General features: G+C 40.1%; 1 protein-coding gene across 1 annotated transcript in view; it reads right to left on the bottom strand.

The window, feature by feature from the left end:
* The window catches only part of VPS13B (vacuolar protein sorting 13 homolog B), a 359,343-nt gene that overhangs the window by 193,096 nt on the left and 142,668 nt on the right, over positions 1 to 23,579 (bottom strand). Inside the window, exons 20-21 of the mRNA XM_053466785.1 lie at positions 13,872 to 13,981; positions 10,075 to 10,219 (exon numbers count right to left, since the gene is read on the bottom strand). Of these exons, the coding sequence (XP_053322760.1) occupies positions 10,075 to 10,219; positions 13,872 to 13,981 (255 nt within the window). The remainder of the gene's footprint in view (positions 1 to 10,074; positions 10,220 to 13,871; positions 13,982 to 23,579) is intronic.

Genomic DNA, 23,579 nt, shown 5'->3' with positions numbered 1-23,579 from the left:
ATAAAAAGAGAGAACAGGGCTAGAAATACCGCCCTTACTTCACGGCAATGACCCAAAATCTGTGGAATCTCAAGGTTTAATCCGAAACCAAAAAGGTTTTAGTGTCTATCTCAGGGTTTACAGATACTACGATCCCTATGTGGGTAGACCGGCATAATCATTAGATTTTTTTTTGGGGGGGGGTCTTAAACTAGTCACTCTCCCATTCAGTTCCTTAGTAATTGGTCTTCCTAGAGCCACATTTGGGATGAAGATCAGCCCTGGCACTTTAAATCCAGTCCCAATAAATTACATATATGACAGGTATGCCCTTGTGACATGCAGCCACATGTATGCAGCGAGAGAAGTATAATGATTGGATGTGGCATCACATGCAGGCGTGATACATTATCAGCCACTGGCCCTGCTGGCATCTGCCATTTTTGTCATATGGCCAGTCCATGAGCCTAATACCAATTCCAACCTAGCACCTTTGATAAAGCCTCCTTTTAAAGATCATTAACCCTATCAGTTACACTGAGAATCTCTGTTTTACACAAGTTGCTTTTTATTGGTGACGGGATTAAAAAAATGGCTGTATGGAAATAAGTTATTCGGTCTCTGTTGTATTTTTTCTTGTTTCATAATGGCAAGCAAAGGGTAACTGTAAAAATATTCCACATTAAACATTAATAATAAAAAAAACCCCCAAAACTATGGATTCCTTTCATTCGTTCTACAGCTAAAACAACATTGTGGTGAGTGAACCAGTCATTCGCTGTGTCAGAACATATTCTAAATCAGACAAAACAGTGAGTTAATGGATGAATGTACAAACACATACATTTTCCACTAAAAGGGTGTTTGGAACTGATCTGATGCACAATCGCCCTCGATATCCCTGCTATAAGTCCAACTATGAATCATGGGTTAAAGGAACCGGAAAGTCCTGCCTCGCAGTAGCAGAAAGGGCAGAGTATCTAAGGCTTCCATTTTACCAAATTGGTCCATGATCTGGGAAGAAGGCCTTATTTACAGAAAGGTATACATTTAGAACATATCCTCGGCCATTCCTTTTCTACACGACTGTGGGAACTCATGAGGACTAAACAATTAGGTACGTTTATTTTGTGGTTAAACCCCGAGAACCAAGTGGAAGGCAACAAGCTGTAATTGAAGTGAAAACATATAGCCCATGTTATTCTAAAAGTATTTGTTAAGTAACGTTTGAAGAAGGGTCCATTGTGTCCTGCAACCTTGGCTATTTCACACCCCAATTTAGTCATTAAAGTATAACCTTATGGCTTCCGTGAATTCTTTATTACAAAATTACCTTGACTCCTTCTTGCAGACAGTGTATCACACCTTTTCACTTTCCACAAGATAATACTATTTAGTGTGCGGTCCCAGACTCCAAAGCACAATTACTCCATCAGACTACAACAAACCCAGGTCCCCAAGTCGACTAGAAATCCCTTCCTAGGCTCGGGGTTTTGAAGGATAAGGGGGTAGCACTGGCCAGGGCCTCCATCAGAAATCCATCTCCCTCCTCTTGACTTCAAGGGCACAGTGAAGCAGCACCCAGCAGAGTCACATAATGTTTATTACATGACCCCTAGTGAGCAGAGAGGGCGTGCGGCAGGTCTCTGTGAGGTGAGAGGGGGGAGTAGTATGTGTTTGTGTGTGTGCTGTCAGAGTCAGTACGTATGTTTGTCTATGTATAGCGCTGGAGTCTGTGTGTGTATGTATACTGTAGTGTCAAAGTGGGAGTGTGTAAATGTATTCTGGTGCTAGTGTATGCGTCTGTGTATATTGTAAAGTCTTGCAGAGTAGCATCTTAGACAGAAAGGAGAGGGCAGATATGACCGTAACTTTGAATTTATAAAAATAAAAATACGATTGGAAAAAAAAAAACTGTCTCCTAGGTCCAAATCAAATTTGTCGACCCCTGCATTAAAATAAAATAAAAAAAAAAAAGGACCCACACATATCACACATTATAATAATAAGGGTAAACACACGAGCAGGGCCTCTCTTCCCCTTGTGTGTCAGTATGGTTAATCTATTGTCAAATCGGTTATTGTCAGTTTTAATGTTATTGTTAGTTTCACTCTCCTAATGGAGCTCTAGAAATAAATGTAAAGTAATATTCAATGTCCACCTCATCATAACCAGGGCAGCCGCACTGTGACATCCATTAGCTTATTGAGATCACCAGAGAACTCATCCCTCAATTTGTCAGTGTCAGAATAAATGTAAGATGGAATAAGTGGGATTTCCAGGGAAATACTCTGTAGGCAGGCTTCTGGGCATTACATGGACAACCATGAGAAATGTGGTTCACTTTGCAAGTCAACAAGCAAACTGTGGTTAGGAGATTTTGTAAACCTGCACAGAAAAATTGCTTGAGTAAAAATACTACAAAACAAATGTTAAATTCCATATTCTCAGTCCATTTTATAATATTCAGTGTGTGTTGGGTGTTTTTACTATTAACAAAATAAAAATAATTATGCGCTGAAAAGCTTAAAAAGAATAAAGCTTACAAATACCCATGACTTTTAAAGAACTGGGACTAAAAAACACAATTTTTAAAGCAATAATTAAATTTAATAAACCAATATCAATAAGGACTTCAAAATGGCTTCTTACCCATGTTGATCATATTAAATCATAGGACATGAGTGGGCAGGGAGTTCGATACGGACTACCACACATTTAAATGAGTGAGGGTTTAATTCTTAATGGTTTTAACCTCATTAACCTCTTTTATTTAAGAAACAATAAAAAAGTTAAATAAATCCTTACATATATGAAAAGTAACACTCTTACCTTCATGCAAGTGGATTCAATACAAATGTGGTTTGGCTCTGTACAGAACTGGTCACCGACCGTACAGGTGCCAGAAGAGTCCATAAGTTGTTACTTTTAACATGATATAGTTAAATATCTTATAAGATAGAAAACAAATATTAAGTGTCCAAAATGCTGGGGCCCCTGGCATGCTGTGTCGTGGGGCCTCCCGCCCCATGTACATACTTTTGGATCTAATAAACCCGTGATACGATAACAATATGTCCTATATTAACCCAATACATTACTCATTGGTTTCTTGTTTTGGACCATAAGTCCTTGAGGGACCCCCGAGCTCCAGCTGGTTTATGAGGTTTCTTTAAAGTGGCTGACCATGCAGGGTAATGGCAACAGATCCAAAGTAGTTTTTATACATATTCTTAGGAAAAATTATAATTCAAACCAAGCACTAAACAGACATCCAATACGGTGCAATACAATATAATAAAGGATAGGTCCTAGAGGTCCCGGGACGTGATCATAAATGGATCCAAGGAGGTGTAAGTGCTCGGGGTGTGTTTTGCTGGCAAAGACTACCAGAGAAATTGGATATATTCAGAAAGGTTAACTGGAGAACAATATGCAGTTGGGAAACAGGCAGGGTGGGTAACACCTTCTATAACACCCTTGTAAGTAATATACCATGTGTAAGAACATTTATTTCCATGAGGGAAACAAATGCAGAGGCATTACCTAATGTAATACTGATCCCTGGTTTACAGGGAAGTAAAGGCAACTTTATCATGAGGGAATTAAGACAGACAAGATGACATGGTGTGCAATTTATACATAGTAACCCAATAACCCTCTCTCTGCCAAGCCAAGAGTGACAGATCGGTTAACCACCGATACGCCAGAGGGGTGGGTGGTTTGAATTGCTGGCGTGTGTATGCATGTAATATGCTCCTTTGGCACAGCCAGAAGGCAGCATGGCAAAGGTGAGCATTTGCGACCCCCAAACACTAAGAGAAGGGAAAGTTCAATTCCCCTTTACACCCAAACTGTCAGCGCGGTTGTAATCCATCCTGGTTTTGGAGGTAGGCAGAGCTCGATGCCCCGCACGCATGATGGAAGCCAATATAATAGTACAGTAACCGGCTTACTCCGCTGGACTTTTCACTTCATGCGTGACTGCTTAACTCCAGCATGTGTTCCCTGCCGAGTCCCTTCATCTTAACGAGTGCTCAAAGACTACGCAGCAGGCATGAATAAACCATGAGCACGCAGTTCACAGAGCAATAACGCACAAAACCGAAATATTTCTCAAAAAAATCTCTGATCAGGGGACTAATAGCCACAGAGAAAAGAGGACCCAGGAATAGTTAAATATATCTAACACTAATAGATTGTAAGCTCTTAAGCAGTGCTCCTCAACCCTCTCCGACAGAGCACATTGAAAAGGTGGTGGAACGATGGAGGTGAACAAACAGGGGCAATGTATGGAGGAGCCATGCTGTGTCGGATGGCGAGTCAAGCCAAGTCCCTTTCTGCAAACAGAGGACATGTGCACAGCCATTAGGTACGCGGGGTAGACCGTCGGCGGTGGAAGAAGCCATGGACACTTACTGGCAATTACAGCTCTGGCTCAAACGCCACCAAGCGAGGTACGAGCAGAACTTTGCAGAAGAAGCATTCCAACAATATAGCACTGGCTATCCGTAATATGATAGTGCCGGGAGTATTTACTCTCAAACGTTCCTCTTAGCTACAAATCAATGAAAGGCAATTTTAATCAACAATGAAATAAAAAGCTATTTGTGCTTTTTGGCAACCTGGGAAAATTATCAATCAAGCAGAAAATGTTTACTTACTATATGTTTTAATTAAATTAACAGCACTCGTTTTTGGCACACATCCTCTAGGTCATGGCCGTATAAACATAAAACACAATGAGTTCACTATTGTCTTCTTTCTATACATGCTTTTAGTTTTAAAGTGATACTTTGGAACTATTCAGAAGAATGTAAAACAAATGCGAATAAATACCACATGTAAATTAAAGGAGAAAAAGATGCTCATTTATACAAAATAATTTAATCCTTAAATCAGCTATTCCTGGGATTCAGTACCGACCTTCAATCCTACAACGTCCTCTTCGTGTGTATATTCTCAAATAAAACACTATTGTGTACTTGTGTGTATATATATGTTCAAAAGTTTGGGGTCACTTAGATTTCTAGCTGTAACATAATAATAAAAAAGTTTTCTAATGATCAATTACCTTTTTAAATGTAAACTTGGAACAGGGAACACAATTTGCCATTGGAACGCAGGAGCGATGGGAGTATATATATATATATCTTCATAAATATATAAAATATGAAGATATTCCATTAAAAAAAAATCAGCCGTTTCCAGCTACAATAGTCATTTATAACATTAACCTCGTCTGTGATGTATTTCTCATACATTTCATGTTATTTTAATAGACAATTTGCTTTTCTTTCAAAAACACAGACACTTGTGTGTGTGTGTGTGTGTGTGTGTGTGTGTGTGTGTGTATATATATATATATATATATATATACACATATACACACATACATTAAAGGCCCTTAAGCACCATTTGTAAATCACTAGATACAGATGTAATTAAACCTTCTAACAAATTGTTCTTGTTGTGTAGCAGTATGTCAAAACTGTTGTTAATGTTGTATTTACATTTTAATTATCAGTCCAGCCCTGCCAAGAATTAATTTATAAGTAGACAGACCATCCGATAGTCACATCGGATCAGATAAGCATTCGAGAGACACACATCTATTCTGTCTACACGACTCTTTAATCCAGCAATATCGCACGAAAAGCCCCAATATATTATCCCCAGGTGAAACAGCCATACTGAGACTGGATAAAGAAGGCTGCAGTCTAATGCTTTTCCATGCTGACCCCAAGCAGTAAAGTGCTTAATATCCTGCAAATCAATAACGGGAACGCAACGGCAATCAGGACGGGAGCTCTTCCTACAGCGGTTTCCCCGAGTACGCCTGCACAGATGTTTAAATACTCCTTGAGTGTTAAATATGGTACACTGCAACGCTTATTTCATGAGTAAAGAACCCTGACTGGGTTATCAAAACCAAATCCAAGTCCCTTCTGAAATTCTCCCTACAATATCTCATTCAATTATTGAATTTACAGCCGGAAAAAAAAAAAAAAAACCCCAAGATGCACAAATTGGTGTGTGTTATTTTTGGTTACCATGTATTACAGTAAATAAAATACACCCAAATGCTTCATAAAAGTAAGACTGTAATTCCATCTAAAGGTTCCTGTGACATTATTAAACGGCTTGCGTTGTTCTGCTCTTGCGGTTTATGATATCACCGGCTCCCCCCCGCTGGAATTTACGGCCCTATTACAGGCGGTAGGGTGTGCGTTGTGTTCTGTGTGATGTTAGCGGTGAATGAACTGTTCGATGCATGAAAAGCACCGTAAAGTTTCCCAGATACGCCGGCTGCGTATTCATTACACATGCAATTGTTCTGTGGGACTCGCACCTCGGCTTTGTGTAAGTGCAGAGGTGGCTTCCACCCAACGCTAAAAATAACTGTTAAATCACAACGTTTTACTTACAGCCGGCAATCCAAAGAAAACAAGATCATTTGTGAGGTTCGGAGACGGCAAAAAAGGCAGAAAAATAAAAAGCTCTCAGTTCCGTCAGGACCGACAAACATATTTACAATCGCACAGACTTCATTACTAGAATGACGACCAGGGGCATTTTTTTATGTATCTCTATCTGATCCAATCTTTAAATTGAATGGACCATGAAAAATATATTTTGGTGCAATGTACAAAATTGAATTACGAAAAATAGGACATTTATGCAAGTTGTGCTTTACTCTATCGTTTCAAACCTCAAAATAAGTAAAATCAACGCTAGGTGGAGAAACCCTAGGTTTTTCAGTAATGTCACCAAACGCTGTACCTAAAATAAGCTGCTCTGCCCTGGAAGGTCATTTTTTATGCTAAACATGAAAGTGTGGAAGTTTACAGTTGCAATAAAACAATAGTTACTGCGGGTTAAGTTCTGGTAGCCGTAAATGTATTTTACAGTTTGACGATTCCACCAAAATGACTCCCATTGCGTTTACAAACATCATACTTACTCTTTAACATTAAATGCACGACATCGTTCATCATCCGCAATGAACTATTCCAAATTGGAAAAATAAATTACAATCACAGATGCCGTATTATGCTCCGGGTGAATTTTGTTGCCTGTTTGTTGTTTACAGATGTGAATAACATGAGACATAATGACTAAATTAACATTAATATCCATGGTTTGATCCATAGATCCAACGTGCGTTAAAATGACTTGCACTGTCTAGACTCTTTGGTGCTCAATGGAATATTGCGAGCTTTTAAGGTGACTATAAATTCATAACGCTCATACATAAAACTACAAAAAAATAAAAATAAAAATGAACGACGTCAGACCAAGGTGAAAGAACAAAGTATATTGTATGTTGGACTAATATGATTTTATTTATTATTAAGAATTATACCATTGAATTTGCTGGCATATGAAGCCGAAGTATTAGGATTTCCTACAAACTATTTCCTTCTGATACAAATTCTTATCAACACTGGCTGGAGCGATGAAGCTATCCACGGCCCGGGGTCATTTTACGTATCCAAGTAACACAGTAAAATGATGTCGGTCTTTATCAACGCGTTTAAACCCAGGTTGCTTGAATAAGCCGGAATGCAGGAATGGAACTGTAGCAACAACATTTACTCGTTTTCTCCAATAAACATATCTTTAGCTTGAGACGCAGAGTGAAGATGATGCTCGTGTGGTTCTGCAACACGAGCCAAGCACAGTATCTGCAGGAAAAGCTCTCAGCCGAAGGCACGGAGCCAGCAGGGTTTGGGCAAGAGGTGGCAAGAAGCTGTAGTGTAAGGCAGAGGGATTAATCATCTGGAACAAGGTATTTATACAAGACTTGGGTAAACAGCGAAAGGAAGCAAGGCATTTAAAACCGAGTAAAACCTGTAGGATTGGGTATAAATAAGTAAGTGGCAGTAAACGGAAAGCGTGAGGGAGATTGGCCGGTGTCATCTTTGAATATTCTGAGCTTGGCTGCAGTAGAGAGGAGAGAGGGATAAGTACAATGTAAAGAGTGTAAATGGAGAACAGAAGACATGGAAAATATGTACACTGCGGCGATCCTCATCGCTGATTCAAATGGCGAAGCTGAACATGAGTGTCTTACTTTGAATTATAGAATACAATCACAGCCGACGAGAACCACACAGACCATCTACTCTGCCCATTTCATCTCAACTTACAGTATGATGTATAAATAAAAGCTGTGGCTTAAAGAGTGACGGAGTTCAGTGTAACCTCGCTTGGATTCCCTCACAACATTAACGTCTACCACCCCTGCTGGAATATTTTATCCCTCATCTACTACCACTCAGCGAAGAATTACTCTGCGAAACTGAAGCTTATGAAGCATTTCATACAGAAATATGAAGGACAAAAGAACAGCAAATGAAGTATTGGCTAAAATGTGGGTTATCCAGGGGTCTAGAAGGGATACATTTATGCCAAAAATATGATTAAGCGATTATCGAAGCCACTGGACGGTCCCAGAGCCGGCTCTTCGCAATGAAATGAGCGTGGCATCGAGTGAGTTTGCATGGCAGCTGTACTGGTTCTGAGCGGCCTTTATTTTGGGACAGTTAATCTATTTGTGATGATACACAAACTACTAATGAAGTCAATCATCATTTAATCTCCAGCCAGTTTCCTTTAGTGTACGTTGTGCTACAGGACGATGTCGATCCTCCACGAAAGGTCATCCTAACGGTCCGCAACGTCAGCAGTTTCTGGGAACTTTTTTCAATTCTCAGCGTTTCTTCGAGGCTACTATTTAAACGTTTGTGGGAAGATCCTACCGAGCCAAAATGTGGACTCTCATTTGTAACCGACTTTTCAACTGATGTTTATAAAAAAAATATATTTGGTGCAGAACAAATATTTCAGAGGAACAGGCCTAATGAACTATTTATTTTCACTTATCAGTGATTCTAAACAATACTCAATCAGAGCACATTTGTCCGAATTTAAATCATGAGAAATACTGAAGAAGAATAAAGCATCACTCCGCACGTGGACGCAAACAGAAGTAATAAAGCCTCCCTCCGACGTCTTGCAGATTTGGTATATCTGCTATAGATCAGAACACCTACCCAGAAGGAAGGCGGATTCACGCGATAATCAACACCTACCTCTGTGAAAAGTTTAAACACAAAAAGAAAGGTTCATGTTTCAATAGCATTCGTGGTTAGAGCTGTAGACAGACAGATCATGACAGCACCATTTTTGAAACCAGGCCCAGACTGGCCATCTGGCAAATGGGGCAAATGCCAGAAGGGCCACTGGCCGACATCATCACAAACTCCACCGATCTGCCGGCTGGATATGCCCGTCCGTACGCCAGGTGAGGAAAAAAAAAAGTGGCGTGCCAGTCCGACCCTGTTCAAGACGGAGAATATGGACAGAAACTCAAGAGAAAGACAATATTTTACTGCGATGACCCGCAATTCAACTGTTCCAATTGACTCAAGTTCAAAAGCAATGTGATCATTAGATCCAGAGAAAAGACATTTCGAAGTTTAGCGTTTATTTCTAGCATGCAATAAAGATGGGGTTAGCAACACTTTGTAAACGTATCACAAATCAGTAAACTATGCTGGATTAAGCCAAGATGTCTTCATCAACTATCAGTCCGTATGTGTGGAAAGAAGGCGCCAAAGAGCCAAAACAGGCGCCAGGCAATCAATCTTTCCTTTCTCACTGTTTTTATTAGGGGCCCAATAGAATTACACAAATAACAAAAGTGGGAAGAATTTCCAATTATCTTGTTATGTTTATAAACAGTGCAAATCCATTATACGATAAGAAAAAGTGACAACAAACTGTTTGCAGATTATAAAAATATTCTGAAATATACTTCTGAGCACACAAAAAAATAAACACAAAAACAGAGTTGCACCTTCTGTGCATTTTTACAACAAAATGAGCAAAACAGAAGTAAAGTTTGGATGAAAAACAGAACCTGAGCCGTAGGAATAATAAAAACGGATGGCTTTTAATTATAGAAACGTTAAATCTTTAACAGAGGGACTATTTGTGAAAAGCCCAGAGGTGCCCAAAGCGTGTTTGCACAGCTGACCCACTAAAAGCCCCCGATATGTATTTTTTAAGCTACAGAAGAGTGCGTACCTGTTACAGTTTTTGTTTTGACAGGGCTGCTGGCATACTCAGACGGCTGATTTGATGCCTGCTTTGCCAAGGGCGCGCTTCCAACCGACACCTCATCCTCCTTCTTCCTCGATAGGGACACGGGAAGAGGAACGGATCCCAGAGCCTACGGAGGAACGAGAGAGAATAATCCATGCAGTGTTACACATGTAAGCAGGTGAGTTATGGCTGCTAGAAGAACACGGAGAACACGGGTCAGAGAAGAGCACATACAGATTCACATATTCTTCACTGAAGCGCAATTATGATGCAAAGGTGGATAAAGAAAACTAAAACAGTCTAAATGATTGGCATGCCGTTGCTTTTTCTAGGTGGCAGATTTAACAATAACTGCTATTACTTTATTAACTGCACAAACCGGATTGTGACCCAGAGATTTTCTACTGTCAGAGACAATACACAATCTACAAATTCATCCAGCATATAAAGGTCCGAAGGGTTTTAGTTTGCAATGCACCGCGTGTGTGGGGTTACCGAAAGGTGATGGCGGTGGTTACAAATATTACCAGGTCAGGGTATGAGGGTGTCCATTTTTGCAAGGCGTCCATCTACTAATAAATTATCTATGCATTCTCAAATGTTATTCAGATGGAATGATTCAAGGTCCTTTGTATAGGTAAAGGAACGATTACCAAACGTTTTCTTATTTTTATGTAGATGATAGCAGAGCCCACAGGATAATAACACAGTCCTGAGATAACCTTTGTCCTGCAGACCAAAATGTGTTAATCAATAGCAGTAAATCATATCCAGCCATGCCTCTTTAAGCACTTCCAAAACAGCCACCCTATGAGGCGTGTTTCCAGCTGGAGAAGACATGTTAAAGAGGATGGTGAGGCAGCTGTTTCAGCTTTTCTTACTAAAACCCGGCCTGACGCTGCAGTTGAAGACGCCCTGTACAATTTCATCAGTCTTCTGGCAGCCAACTGCTGGCTTCAGGGATGCTAAAGATGAAAGATCACTCGTGAAAAGGGTGGAAAACTATAGCGGAGATGCTGGTCAGAGGTCATAAACTAAAGAAAAATGAGCTTCACAAATAGAAGATGACAAGAGTCCAGCAGCTGTACCGCAGCGCAGCAATCAACAGAGTTCTGGACTTTCCCATCATGACACACAGCATGTCCTAGAGGCTACTAAGAGTCAATCAAGACGTATCAGACGACTGGACTCAACACCAGCAGAACGCGTCTTAATTAAAAAAATACTAAATAAATAAGATATCTTAGATTAATTTTTTAAGTAAAAAAACTACGTGTACATCCCAGCGACCTCCTGAAATCATAGAGTTACTGATAGGAGCTATTCGGTACGAAAAGAACTCTTATTTCAGCGCGGAACCCAAGTACCTGCCAAAAGGGGTGTTTAAGCGAAGGACTTCTGATCTATTGATGATGTATGCTAATTATTAAAGCCTTTAGAAGAATAATCTGTTTCTTAAAGTATTTCTGCTGTTTTAGAAGCAGCCTCCCAGCTAAAAAACGATGGTTCTACGACATTAATTGCTCCAGATATAGTAGAGCCCGGTATATATATATATATAGAACACAACAGGGAAAGATACCAACCGATTGAATGGATGATTTCCTAAAAAAAGAAATAAAAAAACCCCGAAAACACTGAAATCCAGGGGAAAATAAAACTTACTTATGGCCAGATCGCCTTCTAAAAACCATCAGATTATAGCATTTATCTTTGTTAAACTAATTCATATCTCGCTTTTCAAAATGTTTTTTTTTTTTTTTATAATAATAAACAAAACCACGATATATCTGTGAACACTTTTAGAAAAAGCAGTTGATGTTTTCCCAATTTCCAGGGTAGGAAAATCTGATTTAAGATTTTTTTTTTTATTTACTGATACCACGCGCTTGGTCTCCATTCTCTCTCCCATGAGTGCTGGCACCTTTTGTGTGATTGGCGTTATAAACACTGGCAATAAGGTTTAGGCTGGCTCCCTTTGGACAGCCTGCGCTCCCAGCGTGCATCGCATGCCGGTATTTCATGCCAAAATACAGCTATCAGGGCTAACTGCTATTTCGTAAAAAGTAATTTGGCTTTGTCAAGCAGGCCGGCCATAGCTTCAATTTCATTAGCGTTGCTGGAGCCAGAACTAACACCTAGTAGTTGTGTCTCTTCCATAATCCAGGGTAGTGCTGTCCAACTATTTCTCTGGGTGGGCCACATATTGTTTAGTCTTACATGCTGATCAGCCAGACCCTATTAAAACACCAATGTAATAATCTTACAAAGGCTAATTCAAATGGAATTTTTCGGATCAAAGGTAATTAATGGGCATTTTCACTTATATGGCACATGTCATCGTCTATATAAACAAGCGTCAGACGCCGGGATGTCAGTCGGAATACAAAATTCCAGTATAAGGAACAATTGGTAAAACTAGTGTTCTACCATTTAATGTATATTAAATCATGACGGATGTCACTGTCACAAGATGCGTGCGCTAATGAGTATGTATAAGAGGAGCACAGACATTGAAACATAAAAATATTCCACCATAAAAGTTCCCTTTTAATTAAGAACATTGTGAACACACTAATAAAACAGAAGGTAACCGTGTCCACATAATCTTCTTAATGTTCAATAGACTGTATATGTAATAATATTACATCATGACCCTTCTGTAGAAGTTTCTCTAATCAAACAAATGAAAACCAGTTATGGACATTGAAACTTGAAGCTGGATTTTCGTGGAAAGTTGAGCTGCAACAAGTTCCTAACGATTTCTTCTACTAGTGATACCGGTAACTGCATGGAGATCATCAGGATTTACAATGGGGCAACAAAACTGGTTTAGGTCCAATTTAGTAATTACCAAGGGTGATTAACTGACCCTTAATCAAAGCTTAGTGAAGATACCTTAGTGCAGAACACGAGTCAAGCACAGTATCTGCAGGAAAATCTCTCAGCCGAAGGCACGGAGCCAGCGGGGTTTGGGCAAGAGGTGTCAAGAAGCTCTAGTGTAAGGCAACCGACATGATCATTATTTCTCTGGGGTTTGGAACATGCAGGAATAAGGTGGTAAAAGGATCCCTCTCACGACAGAAAACGCTGATGTAATAAATGGATAAACAAATGCCACCGATGATATAAATGGCAGGAGTGGAATGATCTAATGTGGGCTGAGGTTTCACACCAGAAAGAACTGTCACCCAGGGAAGGACAAATGGTTTTCATCTGCTGTAGATTTTTCTGATTAAGTTTCTGATTACTTACACATTACAGTTTCTGTATGAATGTTTGCGACTGCAAACACTTTGTCAACGCGCTTCCACAAACCGAGGACGGATGTGAATCAATAGCTGACAGAATAACCCAAAGGCTGTGATCCTTTGTCTCCGCCACCTCATCAGATGAGCACAAAAGAGGTGAGAACATTTACCAAAACATTAGAGGGAGGATTACTGGTAGCATGTGAAAACTATACATTCTCGACTAGACAATACTCATAATTCCCCAAAAATGCTAAAGCTGCTTTTCTTCTACTGCCAAGGCAGAGTATCGCTAAGTCCTTTTTTTTTTAAAGATATATTGAAAGTGGTGAGAAGTGTCGACTTCAACTTTAAAACTGCCAAAATGTGTTCACATAGCAGATTTAATGCAGAAGTTATGAGTAAGTTAAAAATAGGTGTTTAGCATTGCCTGGTTGGACCGTTGTAGACATAGAATAGTAATGAGTCACGGCGGGATCAAGCTGTGCGAGAGACAAGCGGCGAGGTATAACGCCGAGGCTCCGTTACCTGCTGCGGCTGTCTGCTGCTCCTTCTCTGAGGCTGGTAAGCGAGCCATGTATACACCACAGGATCCACGTTCACCGCTACGCCTTGAATGCTGGCAAGAAGCACTGCACCTAAACAAAAAAAAGGCAAATAAAAACCCGTAAATACATTATTATGTAAACAGGGTAATAACGCACCAGAACACAGATCACGGGAAGCAAACTGAGACTACTCTGGTACTTTATTTAATGATGTAGATATGGTGAGCAGTAACACACGATGTGTTAAAATACCAGTTTTATTCATTCATGCGGGCAGGACAGTTGTGGTTTTAATCTAGTGATTTGACATGGGTCAATGTTGACTACGTTCTTCTGCAAGAAGGGCTGGGGTGGCCCTGCCTGGTGCATAATTTAATGTGTGAGGCGGCTCCAGAAACCTCACTGGTGTATTGCATAGAGCTAACCTTCACATAGGAGAAGCTCCTTGGGGTTGGCCCTTCATAATGCATAGTGAAGTTGGTGCCCTTGAATTCTTGTTTTACGTCATCAACTTAAACACTGTTCCAAACATAACAGACGTTCTGAGGCAAGGGGGCGTCACATCTATACAATTAGAACTGGAAACATACATTTGAATTGGAATACGTCATGAACCAAAAAGTCTCTCTTTTTAGGGCTATAACACCATATTAAAGCCAAGGTATTGAATAATGTGAGGTAGACATTAATAGCGAAGCTTCAAAACAATTTGCTCAAGCCAGTGCCTTTGTAAATTGCTAAATACACGTGCAACGAGCGGGCAGGCAAAGTACAATCAACAATCGATGATTTACGTGATGCATGAGCCAAAGAGGGTCAGATGAGAGCGAAGATTGTCACCTGGATGGATGGCTGCGGGAGGATAATAGTCTCCTGATGTAATGTGGCAGATGAAGTCCTTATGAGGAGTAAATATTTAGGCATAGCTAAGATGTTTATTTTTAAAGCGAGAGACCATTACTCGGCAATAGCGTTCCATCCCTTTGACACTATTTCTATTACACCAGATGATTATACACAAAACTCGCAAGTGTGGGGTCATGAAAACATCTGACAATGAAAGACAGGCTCACACTGGAAATCTGTTTCTGAAACATTTGGATAATTTCGCTTAATTGTTACATGAATGAGATGTCGGATTTAACCCCAGCTGTGTCGTTATTACAGTTTGCTAGTGTATCAAGGACAGCTTCCGACAATATTCTCGCTTACAAAGGATGACCGATATCATTCGAGTCGAATGTACAGCCTAGACATACGGAGAGATAAAAATGATACGATTATATATATATTATATATATATTATATATATATATATATATATATATCCTAAAGGGCTATAACATATCAGCTCAAAGGCTTGGAAAATATTTCGGGTCAGTGAAGAATAAGTGTCAGTGTTATGTATGATTAAGCAGATGAAGATTGGTTAGTGAACAGAATTTGAGATCTTGGAGGATTTTTTTTTTAGCCAAAGGTCATTTTTTATGAATTTAGTTGTATAAAACCAGAAGAGGAGGATGAGCACCTTTAAATGAAATATCTAGATTACTCCACTCTGTTAAACACAATTTTCCGTAAAAAAATGTGGGAAAGGGACATGTGCTGAGACCAATGTCTCATATTTCCCACACAATTATTATTTTACATTTACCAGAAAAATGCTATGAGCTCCACGTGTGAAATTTCTTCTATGATGACCAAAAGGTGACCATAGGAGACCACGAGAGTGATGAAATGCCTTTAACGACGAAGATGAGAGGCTTTTCCTCGTCATTGCCAATGCAAATATTTTCATTTTACAAATCTTGATTAAACTTTGGATTTTAGCCGGGATTGTCTTCCTAAGAAATATTAATCTTTGGTAAACGCATGCAAGCTGAGTGGATTCACAGGGATTTATTTCATAATGATTTCCATATTCCACAGATGACAAAATGCTCTTCTAAAAACCCATTACATGCCAGAATCCCAGCAGATGACTGAATCACACGGTATCTGTAGATAAGGTTTCTAAAATACCGTGAAGCTATGAGTACCGTATTGACAGATCTAAACCCAAATCAATGTTTGGTGTGACCACCCTTTGCTTCAAAGAAGCTTCAGTTCTTCTAGGCACACTTGGCCAAAGTCAGGGATTTTGTAGGCATGTAGCTGGGTGTATGATTATACCAAACAGGTGCTAATGATTTAATACATAGGTCGAAACGCAATCGTTAACTGAAACAAGGTGACGCTGCTGGACAATTGAAGCATTAGTGCTACATGTAGAATATAAATGAATGTGATGGCTGCACTTACGAACGACAAACCCTTTAACAGCCTGTGTCTGTCGCTGGTGCAGTAACATTTATCATTAAAGAGCAGCAGGAGACACTGAAGTACAGTTTACTAGGTCGGCTTCAATACTCTGTATCAGTGCAGGATAGACAGTGCAGGGGGCAGTTAGGACGGCTGGGGTGATGAGCCCCCATTGCGTTTAACAGCCCAGAAGTTAAGTATTTACACGTCTGATTGAGTGATGGGGAGTTCTGTAACATACAGAGCCATAGGTTCAGGAACGGGAGCGTGAGTTCTGGAGATTGGATAGCAAACAATGATACAGCATTAATGAAGGAGCTGCTTGACTGGGCAGTTATCCATAAGATACACAGTGCCCAGGGTTCAGGTCAGTGTGGATTAGGGAGAATAAACCAAGAAGAGGTTTCTGAGCAGGAATCATGGGAGGTTTATAAATGGTAGGGCTTCACTGACTTTAGATCTCTTTGGATAAATCTGCAGCAAGGATTTGTTCCTCTCTCCTTTGAAGTCCGGATCAGCGCTGGCGGGGGGTATGTCTAGGTCGGGTGGAACCAACACAAGAAGCCAAGTGCAGGAGTCACCGTGGGCTGGGTCCCTGGGGAGTGGCAGGCGGCGTGCCCACCGTGCAGGGGACGTTACGCCGGTGGCTATGCCTATGTCAGCAGTCTCTGGGACCCCAGACATCAGTTACCAAGTTTAAGCTTCATATATTTTATGACATTTTGTTGGCTTTACAATGAATTGTCACCGTGTGGTCCTTTAATGTCCATGCCATGCCTACCCTTTAACATAATTTAGCGAACATATCGACATTGCAACCAACACGCGGCTACAGCTCATAAAAAGAAATGCTGAATGATGGATATTCATCAAAGCGGCTATAATCGTTAGTTGAGAATAACAATTCTGGCGTCGTACTTCTTAAAAGTCTGACACCGGCTTGAGCTGAACTGCTACACATCTGAGGGAAATCTACATAACTAATATGTTCACAAAACTATAACAAATCCTTATAATTCGACCCAAAAAACGATATGAGGTTAAATTTGGGCAAGGTTTGTTATGTTGTTACAAGAGTGAGATGGCATGAGTAAATATTACACTAACATTTACTATGCCCTGCATCATTAATCCGGCAAGTAATAACCCGATGACTTATAGGTGTCTCAACGGCTTTAAATGTTTAACAGGCGTTGATACTAAATAAACCACAAACGTCTAATTGAATACCACAGTGAATAAGCTGGTTTTGCAGGCTTCCGTGTGCCAGGTGGACTTGTGGATAATTCTGTTTAGACCCCGCAATAAGCTTCACACCCATTAAATATTACACCGCTGACTGTTGGGAATATGGTTTCGTGGCCCAATTCAAGGACCGCTCCAGCCTTATTTTCATGTTAAAGCCATATTGGAGTCCACTTTGCATGGACTCAGGTGCGTTTAAATGCATGGGAATTGGGTCAGGTATCCTTTAGTAAAAAGAATAAACTTCTGTCAAAATGAAATGCTATCCAACAGCCTTTACTTACAGTGGGAATTGTTCATGACTTCTTGCACTGCGGCAATGGGAGTATCAGCAACAAATTACATGTATGCTATCTAACATGCGACTGGCTTCTGCTACTGCTTCCAGTTTACACTCCCTGGTTCCAGTACAGGCAGCCGGGGAACCATTTCCTAACACCTAGAAATAAAGAATGCCGGCACTCCTTTTCATGCTGTAAAACGCACTGGGGTCCACGCAAAACAGACCCCGACGTGCATATTAAAGAACGGAGACGACTGTTCCTTTAAGCTTTCCCACTAACGTTTGTAGAGTGAATTAAACAAAATATTTTTGAATATTGGGTATATAAGACAGAGACTTTAAATATTAAAGTTAATTATGGGTACGCTGTAACTAGAAAAGCAGAAAAAATGACCTAAACAGGCAAAATACTGTTACAAAAAAACCCCAAAGAAAACACCACTCATATAGGGAAATGGGAAAGGAGATTCAGGTGAACGCTGACATACATAAATATGATTTGTACATTGACAGTGTCTTGGCAGACGCTAGAAGTGCTGTTCTTCTACTCAGTGATAAATAGCTTGCGTTATTGCTGACAAGCTGCACATATGCCAACATATGTTTTCAACATATGCATTGTGGTGTTTTATTTTGGGAAAGGGAGTTATCGTACTTCTTGAAACTATTATTTCATGGTATGTTTTGCTCCAATATAGTTTTGTGGAGTGTATTATACTTGGCAGTGGTATCTGATCAATATCACAATTCATGAAGCACTTGACAAGACTAAGAATTCAGAAGACGAGTGAATGCAACATTTTTAATTTTGGGCTGCATGGCGCCTGTGGATTAAGGAGTAAGTTTAATGACTGAAAGAACATTAAATGAGATGCCCATCGATAGAGTTTACATTTGGGTCTTACCTATATGCCTTTTAAAGTCACTACCCATGTGGTTATGTGTAACTGTCCTGTTTAGCGGGACTGCTGGCGACTCAGCATGCACAGTGTCCAGTTCCACCAATGTGCGGCATTTAGTGACGTGCCCCGGTGTCCCAGACACAGAAAGTTGGTCAGGCAACTAGACAATTAAAATGTTAAATATATATATATATATATATATATATACTGCCAATAAACATCACATGAATTTAGGTTTCAGCTAGAGGTGGAATGGGTTCTTCACAAGTTATTACAACTACATTTGTTATACAGACTGGCCTAAAGAAAATATGCATTAGTTCAAAACCATGTATTATGTAAACTATAGCATATTTCAGAAGCTGTTATTGAAATGACACTTATAATATAAAGTAAAGCGCAGTTCCCATTTACGTTGCCGCCTACATGTTTTGGACAGCTGCAGATGCGCACTCCCGGCACTCGGGGCAGGTACGTCCGGAAAAAAGTATGAGCTGCCCTTTCTGGCAACAGAAGCGTTAAAGCAGTTACACGGAGGTGTTGTTCTTTACAGAATGGGACAGCACAACCAAGTGAAATGATGGATTTTACGAGGATGTGTGTGTGTTCACTACTACTTAGTGAAGACAGAATTTGCTAACAAGTCTCTTAAGTAAAATGAGATCAAGGCTGCTCCAGGCTCACATAAATCCACACAGAATTAGACAACGGTCAACTCAAGGCTTCCACTGTAACCATGAAACATGAGAAACTGTCCTTCGCTATGTATCTGTGGTTACAACGAGGATGCGTGTGCTTCCTTCTCTGCAGGCCATCCTTCCGGCTACATGCGCAGCACAGGCTATGAACACATTAACATTTATCTTGGACTGGAAACAGACATTGAGGTGCACTTTTCTCCACTTGTGGACACGTGAGCATGAATAACTCACACAGGACACAGAACCACAAGTGTTTAAATTGTAAATGTTCTTCTATTTTCAGCACAATTAGTAGCGTCTTCATGGCCCTGGATGGCAGCCAGTGCGAAGGGAGAACCAGTGATATTATCCTCACTTCCTAAAAACATGTTTCCTTCCCTGCCGTGGAAATTATTGATGAGCATAAAGTTTTGTTGGAAACAATAGTGTCCCGTAACATGTTGAGTCTCAAAGTGAAAATGTATTTGCACCCAGTAGCAGTACCGCTAAATCAGTGCTGAAAACACTGAAACGGCTGCGTAAATTGTTGGTGCTATATGAATAAAAGATAATAATAATAAACCATGTGCTGCTTGTATGATAACAGAATGGATACTAATCTATTTCGTCATGTGCACTTACAGTAACAATAACCACAGAACTAAACCTGCAGCACCTTAAGTGAGACGTTAAAGGGCATAAAATCCCACCGGTACCCTGGCGCTCATTCCCTGGGGGTCTGCATGGAGCAGCGCTGGTATCACTGCCATCGCTCTACACATAAGACTGTACAGGAGTATGTTGGGTGAACTGGGAGAGTTTTCCCAATGCGGTTGGCTAACAAGTTACATATTGTACGGATACTAGCACTTTTGTAACACTGTTCTCAGTTGTTGCTATGCGCCCACACCCTTTACAGAGCTGGTATAGCTGTGTGTTTATGTGTCTATAATCAGGGAATCGAAAATAAACATACTACTGAAAACCTCAAGAATATCCATTTCTTACTATTGACGTGGTTTCTCACTTTACATTATCTTGCTATCAGGAAACCCAATCTTAACAGTTGCATAAATGTATATCCCAAACGCTCGCAGTACACGGACCAACTTACTGGCCTGCAGGCTGCAGTGGATCTTCGTAAATATACAGCGGATAGGGAAAAAATTGATTTTTAAGTGAAACCAGCTTCTCATCCTGTATGGTGTATTCCAGGAAAAAATGTTAAATACAAACAGAAATCACTGCAACCTTTGCTGCTCTTTTGGCATTCCTATTAATGTTTGTTCTTCACAGAATTACTATATAAACTCTCACAAGAAGAATTTAGCAAAAAGGCAAACAACAGAAGTGTCGACTTAGTTGGACACACAGTGCATTTTATAAGCAAATCTTTCCCCTCCCGTGTTTTCAGATTTGCGGTGTCGTCTCAAGGAATTACACATTGATCTAGAAAGATGATGGCCTCCAGGGAGCGCCTCCCTAATCTGTGCCATTTCTAATTATCAAATCTCGCTATATATGCCAACAGCAATTGTGCGTTTCAGTCCATCCTTTGAAATATCTAAACATCTTTGTGAAGATGTAATTGGAAAAAAGGCATTTGTCATTCTTTATGTAACAAGGTCATGAGATACTATTTTACTGACAATGTTAATTTATTGACTACAAATCACAGCCTTGTTACTAGGACTACAGAGCGGGCTACATCAGCAGCAATTTTCTGCCGAGTAAAAAGCGTAGACGTAATTTCCAACTGCATGTGATTTCCACGCTTCCATGTGACCTTATAGACAACAGGAAGCCAACAAGAGAGAAAAGGATATTAATTTTGGTTAAGTATCTCTGCGTTGGCAGATACTCCTTCTAACAAAAAGATATTCCATGTTGTGTTCTTGACCCCCTAAATCGGGCAACACACTGTGGTGCCAACTGAAATTTGGAATTGCCATGCTAATATGGAACACGGACCCACCTGAAATCCATGCCAATGGCCCCATGGATCCCTAAAGCCTACTCTGTTAGAATTAGTAACAGTGTATCCCGTCTTATTCCTTTCAGAAGAAAGTTAAGGTCATCCTGGAGTTAACTTCCAACAGCTCAAGTTGTGAGACATAACGCAGTAAAAACAGAGCAAATAAAAAACACTCCCTTCATTATAAATTATGTATTTTTGGACATGGTATGTGCTGTGTGGACAGTTATGCTGTTCAAATATCACAACATAAAACATTCTGGCTTCTTTCCGGAAAATGTTTGTGATAAAGTCTGTCATTCTTGGCGGTATCCGGAGTCACTCTTGTAACTGTTCTTCAGAATAACGACTATATTGCAGTTTTCATGTTTATCGCAAGACAGATTACAAAAGACAGGTTCATTATTACAGATATAGGTAAATGATGTGAACAAGATCACAAAAATAGAATGTGTCAGTGCTGTGGCTAGATCTTTGCATTCTTTCTGAGGGCCATTAAACTTAAACAAACCGCCACAAATGTGCATCTGGTTTTCATCTGCCTAGGCTTTTGTCTCAATTCTAGAATACTATATTCAGAGAAACTAAATAAAATAGCAAACGTAAGCATTATCTCTGGGAGATGCTATTATCGGTGGCTTTAGTAGTAGTCCTAACAATAGAGCTAAGAGCAAACTTAAACCTTGAATGAACTCCATGTTGCTTTGTGATGGCCCGGCTTTATTATAAACGAATCCTTAGTTGGTAGCCTGCTGTTTTTATGTAGGAAATATGGCATGTTTTAGTGACAGTAAATTTTGAGGCAGGGGAACATTTCTTTGTAAAGAAAATTGAAAGGGTAACATTTCCTGATGTGACTGCCACTGTGTCAAATGATACGTTTTCATCTGGAGACAATAAAACATCTTACAAAGACGTCTTGCTAATTTTATGGGTGATCGCAATAGTACCGTATTTGCTCGATTATAAGACGACCCCGATTATAAGACGACCCCCCAAAATCAAAATATTAATTTAGGAAAAAAACAAAAAGCCTGAATATAAGACGACCCTATAGGAAAAAAGTTTTACCAGTAAATATTAATTCATGTAAATTATTTTTTCATGTTTAATAAAAGCTATGATTGAGAAAAATATATTTTTTAAATTTCCTTTTATTTGCCAACCTGCCTCCCCCCAGTTATGCCACTCTGCCCCCAGAAATGCTTTATACCCCCCTATTTGCCACTCTGCCCCATGATATGCCTTATACCCCTATATGCCACTCTGGCATATAGGGGGTTAAAAGGCATATCATGGGGCTGAGTGGCATATAGGGGGTTAAAATGCATTTCTGGAGGTATATAGGCATATCATGGGGCTGAGTGGCATATAGGGGGTTAAAATGCATTTCTGGAGGTCCAGAAATGCATTTTAACCTCCTATATGCCACTCAGCCCCATGATATGCCTTTTAACCCAGCATGTACTGGCTGCCTTGGCTTGATAGGAGTGTGATTGCTGTTAGCAGTTTGATATAGATATATATATATATATATATATATATATATATATATATAATCTATATCAAACTGCTAACAGCAATCACACTCCTATCAAGCCAAGGCAGCCAGTACATGCTGGAACCTGGGGATGATAGTAGTGGGATTACAGCCTCCCTATGCCATGCTACAACCCCCACCCCCCTTACACATCCATGCTATCACACACAAACACATTTAAATACTCATTCCATTAATCACACATACTTCACACATTAAACACACATTAATCACACATACTTACCCAAAAACCCTCCCCCACCCCCTTACCTGAACTGCAGATCTCTCACTCGAAGACTTCTGCAGGGGACCGGCTGTAGAGCAACTTCTCTGGCCCCGCCCCCAGAGGAGGGAGGGGGAGATAGAGCTCTGTGAGGACGCTGCAAGCTTCCTGTCCTCCTGCTTCTAACAGAAGAGACGCTGCTCGCGACCGGTAAGCAGCATGGCCCCAGCAGACATTTTTTGGGGGGTCTGAGAAGACGACCCCGATTATAAGACGAGGGGTATTTTTCAGAGCATTTGCTCTGGAAAAAACCTCGTCTTATAATCGAGCAAATACGGTAATTAACAGAAGACAAATGCCCTTTAACTTGTTGCTCAGTATGAACATCCTTCTATACTTAAATTCTGCACACTCAGCATTATCATTTCAAAGCGGTTTTTATTCCAGATAAACATATGGACTCTCTCATCAGTAAAGGAGAAGAGTAACAAACTAGGATAATATTGTGAAACTCCCAATGTGGGTTATTCTGTACCGTA

This window comes from Spea bombifrons, chromosome 5 (genome assembly GCF_027358695.1).
Source record: "Spea bombifrons isolate aSpeBom1 chromosome 5, aSpeBom1.2.pri, whole genome shotgun sequence".
Lineage (NCBI taxonomy): Eukaryota > Metazoa > Chordata > Amphibia > Anura > Pelobatidae > Spea > Spea bombifrons.
The sequence above is the reverse complement of the archived record's forward strand: the minus strand, read 5'-3'. Positions and strand labels throughout refer to the sequence as shown.